At 37.6% G+C, this 11,979-nt stretch overlaps 1 protein-coding gene across 1 annotated transcript; it reads left to right on the top strand.

Moving 5' to 3' along the window:
• The first annotated feature begins 5,721 nt into the window (after window positions 1-5,721).
• Nmd3 (60S ribosomal export protein NMD3) lies at window positions 5,722-11,009 on the top strand. Its single transcript, XM_076809919.1, has 11 exons — window positions 5,722-5,938; window positions 6,341-6,475; window positions 6,563-6,713; window positions 6,777-6,911; window positions 7,004-7,112; window positions 7,222-7,372; window positions 7,678-7,820; window positions 7,921-8,072; window positions 9,792-9,907; window positions 10,465-10,644; window positions 10,780-11,009. The coding sequence occupies exons 1-11, from the start codon at window positions 5,898-5,900 to the stop codon at window positions 10,973-10,975; spliced, it is 1,509 nt and encodes a 502-aa protein (XP_076666034.1). The 5' UTR covers window positions 5,722-5,897; the 3' UTR covers window positions 10,976-11,009.
• Window positions 11,010-11,979: the final 970 nt, after the last annotated feature.

The following is an 11,979-nucleotide window of genomic DNA, read 5'->3' as shown; positions in this document are numbered from 1 at the left end:
AAATGTTCTAGACGGGAACCAATGCCCTGAACCATGTTCACGAAATATTGTAGAAATGTTCGGCATAAAAAAGGCTAACCATATGAAGTCGAACACTAATCGAAGGCACACAGCCACAATCGAACGAGCTTTGTATTTCTTGATGAAATTTGGCGTAGTCATTCTAACCTCGAATTGTCCATAACTGGTCCGTAACATACGTCGCATTTGGGACAAAGCTCTGAAAGTTATTTTGAGAACTTAGAAAAACATATCGATATTCTTGCGTAAAAATAACATTTCACGTCGTTTAACCTTATTTAGCGTGTGTTGTTGCAATCCTTGTTATTTTTATTGCTGATGGCTGGTTATTTTCAGGCTTGCAATATATATTGCGTTATATGTTCATATAATGCACAAGTTTCATTCTTTACTCTGTTTTCATTCCGAAGGAGCATTCACTGGAAAATTTCGTGCAATATTTCTGCTCTTTCCTTTCTGAGTATTTTTTATATTACACAAATCATAGTCCACGAATTTACATAAAAATAAATTCATAGAAAGTTTGTCAGTTTAAGAGTTAATATCGTTAATATAGACGTAATGTGGGATGTTATCTTCTAATGTATAAACTATAAATGGATATTAATTTTAAAAGCATAAAAACTTTTGCTGGAAGCATCAAGAGTTTTTAGAGATGGCTTGTATTTTTCAAAATGGAATATATCTTTTGTCTTCAATGCTAACAGAAAAATTAGCAAGATAAAACAAGGAAACTGATGTAACTATTTAAATACTGCATTTGCAATTTTCTTATTGTTATTTCCGCAATTAAGAATAAAAGAAATAGATGTGACATATATTGCTTGATTTACATATTGAGAATGTAGTGAATTCTTTGGAATTCTTGATTCTACTTCCACGGATGGCAGACTTTGAAACAAATCTAGGATATACTTCCGAATGGCCCCAGTGGTCGATCGACACGAGGCTTGAGGAGATGGGTGGGGAGGGGGTGTGGACCCTAAATCTAAAATTGTAGTTTCGGGAATTTATTAGTTTCCTAAATATTGATAAATAATTGTTAATTTTTTTTTACAAATTATTTTTTTGAACTGTATATACGTAGCCCTAACGGGGTTTCATCCTGCCCCCCCCCAATTTGTCCCCCGGACAGCTGGACGCGTTCCCCTTACCTCCGCGTGCCCCTCAGGCGCCTAAATGGCATGCATATTTAGCTGAAATTCAAAGCCAATTTTCTCGAAAACGAAGCGCGATATTAAAAAATTGTATTCTATATTTTCGTCTTATTTTGGCCTGTAGAATCACCCCCCTAGAGTATTGCCTATCAATAAAGTAATAGGTATCCACCCTTTATAATAGGATGGATCGCATCTCCAAGTTTCTGGTTCAAATCTCCAAATTTACATCGCTTTACGCGCTCCCCGCACTAATCTAGCCCCAACCAATACTAATATCCAGAACAAATTAGAAAGTGGAATGCATAATGTCGGAATAAGTCAACAGCAATACTAAAAGTTTTTTTTATTAATATCTCGAAACTAATAAATTCCCGAAGCAACAATTTTAGATTTAGGGTCCAAACACCCTCCCCAACCCTCCCTACAAATCTCGTGTCGATCGGTCACTGCGGCCATTCGGAAGAACAGCCCAAATTTATGCCTCTGTAACTCCAATCCGGGGAATGAATGTGCAAGAATATTGGAAGAGGATTGAAGGAAGAATGTAGAACTTTTAAAACTTTATACTTTCATTTTTAATTGAAACTATAAGAGGAAAATAAGATATACACTATACACAAGCCACCTTATATAGCATTTGTACTTTTCAGTTGCACTGAAGTACAAAAGTTCCTAAAATTAATGTAGAAATATGCAGCATCTTAAAGCCATTTGAGAAGTGTTTTCATTTTTTGTTCTTATTATTTATTATTACTTTTTCATAAATTCAAAAACAAGGATATTCAAGGGTATAGTCAGATATACGTTTACATTATAATTTGATACAAATATATTTAATACATGAACATTTGTAAATTGTAGTTACATATTTAATGAAAAGTACTTAAATGTTAAACAGCACACATGTTTGTTTGGTGTTTATTCACGGTATGGAACATTTATACCCGATATCACGTAAAAATACAATTACTATTTGTATTATTCCGCCCATGAACGCTTGACCAGAATGAAGGAGCTGGCCACGTGTATATATATTGTTTTGTGCAAAGTAATTGCGTACAAGTTGTACCAATCTTTCTCTTTGTTCTGGAGTGATATCGTAACGAAGTATATGTGGTACAGATTTTAAGGTTTCATTTGTCATAAACGTGGCTATATAACCGCAGATTATACCACCTAAAGATGTAAACTTTTTCATTATGTATATTTTGTAAAATAAACTTCCCTGATAGCCAGATCTGGGCAGCAGAATCTGACATCAGAACCGTAGTCGTCTGTGTCCACAGATGGCTGCGTTCTGAGGCGCAGAGCCTGATGTCAGTGCCTGATGTCAGATCGGCAGCAGATTCGCAACAGATTCTGCCGTCTGCTACGGTTCTGATGTCAGACCCTGCGCTCTCATGCCAGAGCCAGACCCTGCTACCAATCTGATATCAGACTGGAGACAGATGGTTATCAGGGTTTACATCAAAGTATTTAACGCGAGCGATAATTACCAATTGCAAGTGCCTTAGATCCACCGAGAATACCGGAAATAATAGTTGTGACTCCAACTATAGCTTCATATGCAAAATTAGAATCAACCGAGGCTTTCATCGCTTGAACAGGTTCAAGCTTTAAAATTTCCTAAAACAATATATCTTTTGATAAAGACATAGTATTTAAATTGTATATAGAACAAAATTTAAACAAATTTTAGTAACTGTGTATAATGGTTTTTATAAACACTCAGCGATAACAATATCTCGAAGCTGGGCGACAGGGTTATGACTCAAATGACTCAACCCGGGGCGTGTAGAAAGTTGCAGGGAATCGGGATTCACAAAGCTGGAGCCAGGATGCAGTGATGCCAGAATTGTGGAACGTGGAGAGGTTGTCACTTGTCAGCAGGGTTACCACCTTATCACCGTATAAATCCCGGAGTGCCACACATTCAAACTCGGAGATTCGAATATAAATCCGGAGATGGATAAAGCAAAAGAAAAGTTTTGTTCTCGAATATCCGGAAAACAAATGTGCAATGCTTTTAAGCTCAAACAATTCAGAATTTAAAAGTATCTGTTTTTTTAAATAACTTTTATTCTGCATAAAATTGATACCATTTCCTATTGTCACAATTTTTCCAGTAAAACCGGAGCCCGGAGATTTGCTTCGAGTTGCGTTATGCGACTCTGATTGGTCGATTATCACAGAGCCAACGAGTCATATCTTCGGCTCTACCAGAATCAACCAATCAGAATCGTATGAAGCAACTTCGCCCCATCACTAGTCTCCGAGCGAAAACCGGAGAGATGGCAACCCTGCTTGCCAGGTTGTAGGAAACAAAAATCCCTATCAAGTAAGTTGTTATCATGGACATTGGAATATAGGGACGGAGGAATAGTTGCGACTTTAGGCAAGGGGAGTCACACGTATTAGTGGAAGGGGGGGAGCACCTACATCTGCCTGGATTTGATTGGTTGCATTCTACGCTCCGAACCGCTAATTATGAAAAAGTGTTTGCTACAGATTAGTAGATACAGACGTCTAATTGTAAGTATATACTAACGAAGTGATTATTCACGAATATAATTTGTACAAATAATGAAAATTGAAGAGAAATATGCATCTGTAATTATTAAAATATATGAGGCGAATACGCACTGCATACCACACTACGAGAAACGCTTCAAATATGGCTGCCACTATCCCTGCCATAGACATATATAGACGGAGCAGAAGCTGGGACTATCGGCGAGGGGAGCGGTAGGTTTGGAGGTGAAAAGGCAGAGGTCAGATACAGGCACGTCGGGTTAGCTTCGGAAGCAATCGGCATGCATAACCACTGCGTTACCCGATTTGCCTGTATCGCTCCCCTTACCGCGAATCTTACACCCCCCTCAGCTTACGCTCTGTCTATATATGTCTATGATCCCTGCTTGCGACGCGACAAACGTTCATCATTACACATCTTCGAGCATATAAACATGGAGGAAGCATGCAATGAGCGAAAATGTAGACGGCGGTAGAAAGAGAAAGATTGGGGACACCATAGCCTAGGTTAATCACTGAATGGTGGGCGTAGGGGCCGTGTATTCGACCTGGCGAACCATCCTCAGTGACTATCAAAATTGTCATTTGAATATTCGCGCCTTTCTCTCTAAGGCTCTTACTAGTGATCATCTAGGGAGTGATCGGAACAACTTGTATCGTCGGTGATTGGTTGCCGCGATTTTGGAACAAAAGCGGAAGTAGACAGAGAAAGAAACTGTAAAAAAGAAAGAGGCAGTAATACTGATAGAAAGAGATACATATGTTTATTTAAAAAAATAAATGTTTTTTTAAAAAATTTAAAAAAAAATTAAAACCGACTTCAAATAATAAAAATGCACTAAAAAGTAAAAAATAATTTGTTCTCTTATTTAATCTGCGACTCTCATATTTTTTAAGTCGACGCCAGATTTACACAGTGCAAATGATGAAGCGCCGACTTAAAAAATATGAGAGTCGTAGATTAAATAAGGGAAAAAATTATTTTGTACTTTTTAGTGGATTTTTATTATTTTGAAGTCGGTTTTAATTTTTTAATATTTAACTTTTTAGTTTTATATATATTGACACAACATGCTGAGGAGATATGCGCGTACGTACATAAAATAATAATAATTATGTGACAATAGTCTTTATTATTAACCAGAACTGGCAAAATATCGGGTCAATGTTGATGCAGTGTAGGATGGGACCACCGGGGCATCGCCCTCTTTCGAAAATAAAAAGAAAGATCTTCGAAAACGAATAATTTTATATTCGAATATTTTACAAGTATTCGAATGCTACGAATAAACTTCGAATATTATTATTCGAATATTTAAGTATTCGAATACTATTAAAATAATATTCGAATTCAAACCGACTTCAAAAAGGAAGAGGTTAATAATTTCGACCCGTATGTATTTTTTTTTATGTTTGTTCCTGCATAACTCCTCGGCATTAGGGCTGGGACTATTTATCGAATTTTTCGATATTCGAATATTCGAATACTTCAGTTGCTCAATTATTTGGCGAATATAATTCGAATATTGATGTATTGTCATCGGAACTATGTATGTGTGCACAGTTTCAAGTCGATCGGATATGTTGAGGTGGGTCAGAATTAACTTACAAGATTTCACCCTGACAAACCAACGAACTCACAACTGAAACTAAATAAAAGCTTGTAAAGAAATGAACATGAAGAAGTCGAATTTATAACCTCCTCCTTTTCGAAGTCGGTTAAAAAGTAAACAATACTTTACTAGTCACGCATTATCGAAATTGATCATAGACGATTAAAAATCGGTCGTTATGTGGAATGTAAAGTACGGGCTTTGCCGATCCCGTTCCACTATACTATTCGCCCGCGACGCTCATAAGCAAGTGGAACGGGAAATTTCCTGTCGTCGTGGGCGCGGTCGATTTGGGCGTAAATGGAACGCGCCGTAGATAATCAAAGATATGTTTTTCTTAAATCATGAAACTTTAATATTTTGAGTTGGTTTGATTAATGCTGTGCCACCATACCGCCATCTATCACTACTTGACATTACACGTGCTGGGAATTTTATGGTTAAAGGGCCGATCATATAGAAAGATTGTAAGTTACATCGTATAGTACTTTTATATTCGTTCATTCAATTCTATTATATTTAACAAAAATATTTCGAAAATATTTTAAGGAAATATATATTCATATGAATAATGGAAGTGCTAGAAGAACCTATCAGACAGCAGGCGATGGTGTAAGTCAATATAACCTAAAAAATTATCACTAAATTTAATTATTTTGTAGTTTAAGAAGTAATTATTCTCTTGTGATCCATTAAGCAAAATTATTTTTAAAATATTGACCATACTCAGTTATTCCTTTCTACTTTATTCAGCACACAATTAATATCCAACAATAATATTTTTGTGATGGATAATATTCCTCGTTCTCAAATGTGAAGGAACCCGTTTCGCGCATGCAGACTGAGCTCATTGGCTCCGAAAAAGCGTTAGTGGGAGTACAGCCAATAGCGGCTTCTCCCGGTACCAATGAGCGTCAACCTGCGCAGAACCGATCTAAACTCGTCGGTTAGCAGGTTCCTTCGCATTTGAAACGGAGTATATACATATGTTACAAGTGATGATTACATTTGTAGGTTATGTTGCCTCTGCGGCATTGGTATTGAACCGAATCCAGCAAATATGTGCGTGGCATGTTTGCGAACACAAATTGACATTACAGAAGGTATCCCAAAGCAGGCAACAATTCATTTCTGCAGGGGATGTGAAAGGTAATATAAATGGGACCAGACTTGTGTAATAAAATTTTTCCTTATTACTTTTCTTTACGAGTGACAATGATTAATTCTTTCATTTAGATATTTGCAGCCACCCGCTGAATGGATACACGCTGCATTAGAATCTAGAGAACTGTTAACACTGTGTTTGAAGAAGTTAAAAGGTTTGAGTCGTGTAAAATTAATTGATGCAGGGTTTGTATGGACCGAACCACATTCAATGAGACTAAAGGTACTCCTCATCTAACAACTTCGTTGCAGAAAAACTGTTTCCTTACAATGTAATTTGCTTTAGGTAAAACTAACGGTACAAGCAGAAGTAATAGGTGGTGCAGTTCTCCAACAAGTATTTATAGTTGAGTACACAGTGAACCATCAAATGTGTGACGACTGTCATCGAACGGAGGCAAAGGATTATTGGCGTGCTCTGGTGAGCCTCGTGCAACAATAATCTGCTTGTCAGAAGCCCGATCTATAACGAAAAAAGTTCTTTCTCATTTTCTCTACAATTTTGTATTATAGGTACAAGTACGACAGCGGGCAATAAATAAAAAAACGTTTTATTACTTAGAGCAATTGATATTAAAATATAAAGCACATGAACAAACTTTGGGCATAAAACCTATCCACGGTAATGAATCTGTTTGAATAATTCAAGAATATTGTGAAGTAGATTCTAAAAAATAAACTTGTATTTTAATCTGCATAACCAATTTTTTAATATATTATATTTTTCGCAGAGGGATTGGACTTTTTCTATGCAAACGAAGCAGCAGCTCGAAAAATGATTGATTTTCTTTCAAGTGTCGTACCTTGCCGCTACGATCATTCCAAGAAACTGATATCTCATGATATTCATAGCAATATTTACAATTATAAATTCACATATAGGTAAGGCATGATATTTATATATTTTTACATAAAAAAGCAGCTTATAATGTGTTTAGCTGAATATGGTACAATACCTCGTAAAAAGTTACATTTCATTAAAAAATAGTGCCTTGAAAATAGCCTCTATTTTCGACCATCACAGTGGCTCCCCCGCCCCCACCTCCTTCGAAAGCATATCTACTTGTAATCATATGTTCACAAAAAGTTAAAATGAATTCATATAATTTACTCATGTACATGATATAATCGAACATTATTTTCTCAGTGCAATTATTTCGTTTTGTTATAATATACCTCGTTTATAGCGTGGAGATAGTTCCAGTGTCAAGAGATAGTATAATATGTCTTCCAAGAAAATTAAGCCATCAACTAGGGGGAATAAATTCCATTTGCTTAGTATACAAAATTACAAATTCTATTCACTTAATAGATGTGTCGAGTGGACAAAGTACGTGTACTTTTTTAAAATTGTATTATTTCATTTGCCGATTTTTAAAGATTGCTCTAGTTCTTGAAATTTAATGAATTAAACAATATGCCTAATACAGTTGCAGAAGTGAGTGCTACATTCTACTGGAGACACGCTTTTAATAGTATTTGCGAGCCAAAACAGTTAATTGAGTATACAGTGATGGATGTTGAACCAATGAAATTCAAGGACAGGAAATTCTTTCCAGGACAAGGAGCCATCTCCAATAAAGTAAGTATTACTACATAATGGAAGAGTCCTTGTAGAAAACACTGTAAGTGTTAAAATTAAAAAAAAAACTTTTTATCGGAAAATGTTCTACGTGCCAATGGTAATACTATACAGTCAACCCTCCTATAACGCGATTAATTCGAACCGCGTTATATGGGAACCGCGGACTGTCGCAATTTTTGCGCCGCGTTATATGGAAACCGCGTTATGAGAGTACCGGCGTTATAGGAGGGTTTACTGTAGTATAGAATTTGATTTCTGGCACTTATAGTGTTTTCTATACGGACTCTTCAATTCTAATACGAATGTATCATTTAGAACAGGCCTGCACAACTTGCTGGCCCCAGAGGCATCTTGTAACGTGCTCGGGTTCGAGGACATGCCTCAGCGGACAACAGTTCTCCGTGTTGGGTGATTCTATGAATGTAGAGACCATAGGTATCTGATAACCGATAACAGGTCCGCAAAGATCGTGAGATGCTCCCCACTGCTCGTTTATTGCTACAAACGTCATTTGCCCATGGCTTTGAAAGCGCCAGTTGTGCAGGCCTGATTTAGAAGATATTTACAAGTGTTAAGTCATGCCATAAGAAATGCAGCTTTTCGCGCATATTCAAGGTGCAAATGAACTCCCTGTCAGTGACTAATCAAATATACAAAATGTTTTCACACATGTGGGCGTAACTCGAGGGGTGAATTGGGGATATAAAGTTAACGAATCAAGTTCGTATAAATATTTGTCCTATTTCACCTTGTTTCCGAGTTACTACACAGTCTTGTATTTCACTAGAAACTGAGCTAACTAGTGTAACCGATCTCGCTCAACTGTGTCAACATGTATTGTGAATACTTGACCCCACTGACTGTGTGATCTTCCTTTTAAGAACTGAGTCCTATGAAAATGTTAGACTAAAGCCGGGAATCCACCGGGAAGCTAAGCTATGCTATGCTATGCGCTGTTATGCTATGCTATGCTAGGCTACGCCATGCTACGTTTTAAAAAGAATTAACTTCAATACATTCTTATGGAGCTGTTTCCACCAAAAGCTACATTAAAACATAGCATCGCATAGCTTAGCTTCCCGGTGGATTCCCGGCTTTAGTGTAACATTTTCAAAGGACTCAGTTCTTAAAAGGAAGATCACACAGTCAGTGGGGTCAATCATAGCTTAGCTTAGCTTCCTGGTGGATTCCCGGCTTAAGGTTGTGTTCAGATATATTGGTCGGTGAGTTCGGTTTCGCGAGCAGCGCGCGAGGAGAAATCAGTCACCACCACCTGGCGATCGTGGATTGGCAGTTGAAGTTACTTGGGGGGGGGGGGGGCGGCCACCCGGGGCACCGAATTTGTAGGGACGCCGCTGTATGCGTTTATTCATTTATATCCGTTCTGCTAATTGATTTTCGTGCCCATGGAGGGGCGCCATGATAATCTTACTAAGGGGTGCCAAGTATGCTAAAGCCGCCCCTGGCCCCCCCGTGCACCACTCAAGTTATGCCCAGACGTTTTGAAACATTCCGTATAATATTCCTCATTTCCTACAATTTTTTCTAATCTTTCTACAATTGTTTGTGCGTCCTCCAGTATGTTCTTCCCAGACATATTTCCTAACTATGCTTGTAGTGACTGCAGTAGTAATGTTGAGTAAGAAAATAATTTACATACACTATATTGTAATCGTCGCATATACCGGTTTATAATTGTTCTCCTTTTATTTTTAGCATGTAATCGCTGATGTGTGGTTGGTTAAAAGTTCTGATTTAGGAACAAATGATAACCTGATTCATACACGTACTCATCTTGGCCACGTGTTAAAGCCAGGCGACACTGCTTTAGGGTAACGAAGATATAATAACAAAGTAGTAACCATTTGCCTTACACCGGGCTCGTAAAAATACTGTTGTAAAACACTAAAGTCCTTTCCCGCGGTCGCTTTTGGCAGAAAAGTTTTGTCCAACTCGTTTCCAGGCTTTGAAAACACGCCGACACTAATGAAAAAGATGTCTATAGTGTATATCTTCTATTAGATCTTCATGCGAGTACTACCAATCGAATGAAAATAAATTCAAATACGGCTTCATTCGGATTAGTTTTAATTTCCGAATAATTCCGTAGACTAATCGTGCATTGTGTACAATTGAACTTATTAGGCTATCATATAGAAATTTTCCTTAATGGGCGATTCGTTATATACGCAGATTCTATCGTTCTAAGCTGCCAAGTAATATCAATGGCTGCGCAAAATAATGTCTGAGCTCGCTTTGTTTTCAAAGTAAACATTCTGCGATTGTGGGACAATACTTTGTACCACCGTAAAAACACGTCACTGTTAGGCAAAGTGTTGACTAAAAAAATAATAATGATTGAAAAGTGAGAAAATGATTGCATTTCTAGGTACGCTCTTAATGATACCAATATCAATGACAAGAATTTCGAGGTGTTGAATAAAGATTTAGTGCCGGATGTAATTTTAGTGAAAAAGAGCTATACACACGATAGAGTGACACGCCGTAGAATGAGAGCTTGGAAACTAAAGCACATGGTAAAAGATGGAGACAATATGAGTGCAGACAAGTAAGTGATTTTCTTATTATCCTTCTAAAATGGATGGGATAATATATACCTATTTTTAATGTTAATGATTTAAATTTTTTTAAACAATGGTCGATCAATTAGTTCATTTTGTTTATTACTCGTTTCTTCTTTCAGTGATTACTGCGAGTTTTTGGAAGACATTGAGGAAGATCCAGAAATGAGGCAAAATATAAATGTATTCAGAGATCGCGTGAAAACAATTCCTGTAGACATTAATGAACTATCTGATCCCAGCTGTCCACAGATTACCCTCGAAGAAATGCTTGACGATCTTGCGATCGATGATGTTGAAGTACCCCATGTTTTGTAAAACAAACTTTTAATAAAAATATAATATTAGCTGTGTAGCATGCAAAAACGAAAGTTGCGAGTAACGCCGACCATCGAGAAGTTTCACGAATATGCTTGTAGGCCGCCCGCAAACAGAGACATGCGGGCGCGGAACCGCGGCTCGCGATGCCCGCGCTCCGCGACGGGTCTGTTCATTTCTGCGGCCGCGGATAGCAACAATCGAGTATAAATTAGAGTCCCGCAAAGGCATTTCCTTCGCTATTCTGAGGGAGAGGACGAGGCAAGACCAATGGCCGCTCTCAGACAGCTTAGGGATTCCGGCAGAAGAGTTCGGCGATAATATCTGGACGCCTGCTTGGAGAGAAAGCGCGCTAGGGTCTGTTCCTGGATGCTCGACCGATCTGGAAAATTTGGTGATAATACCTGGACACCTATTGCTCGAGAGAGTACAGGGCATCTCTTTAAACGCCCGAGTTAAGAGAGGAGAGTACGGAAGCTTATTCCTGGACGCCCGTTCGATATGGAGAGTTCGACGACAATACCTGGACGCCAATCGAACGGGAGAGTACAGAGTAACTCCTGGACGCCTCAGTAGAGTAGAGTCGAGTCGCAGCTCGCTGTATATGCTGCGTATAGGCGGTATTCATAAACGTTTCTTAAGCTTAAGATCCCTTAAGCATTTGCTTAAGAATAAGTAGCGACCGAGAATACCGCCCAACAAATATTAGCGTTTCGTAGCGGGGAAAAGTTGAACTAATAAATTTGAATTTATTGAAAGACATCCAAGGCTCACAGTAACGAGCCCATAAACTCCAGGTATATTTTCAAATTCAAAGTAGACTTACTATATATAATATATATATTTTATTGCGGTAAAAAAGTTATAAGTTAATATTTATAATTTTTTTACCGTTATAAAATATATACTATATAAAGTAACTCTACTTTGAATTTGAAAATTTATGGGCTCGTTATTGTGAGCCTAGGATTTCAATAAATTCAAATTTATTAGTTCAACTTTTC

Source organism: Andrena cerasifolii, chromosome 4, assembly GCF_050908995.1.
Source record: "Andrena cerasifolii isolate SP2316 chromosome 4, iyAndCera1_principal, whole genome shotgun sequence".
In the NCBI taxonomy this organism is placed as follows: Eukaryota; Metazoa; Arthropoda; class Insecta; order Hymenoptera; family Andrenidae; genus Andrena; species Andrena cerasifolii.
The sequence above is the reverse complement of the archived record's forward strand: the minus strand, read 5'-3'. Positions and strand labels throughout refer to the sequence as shown.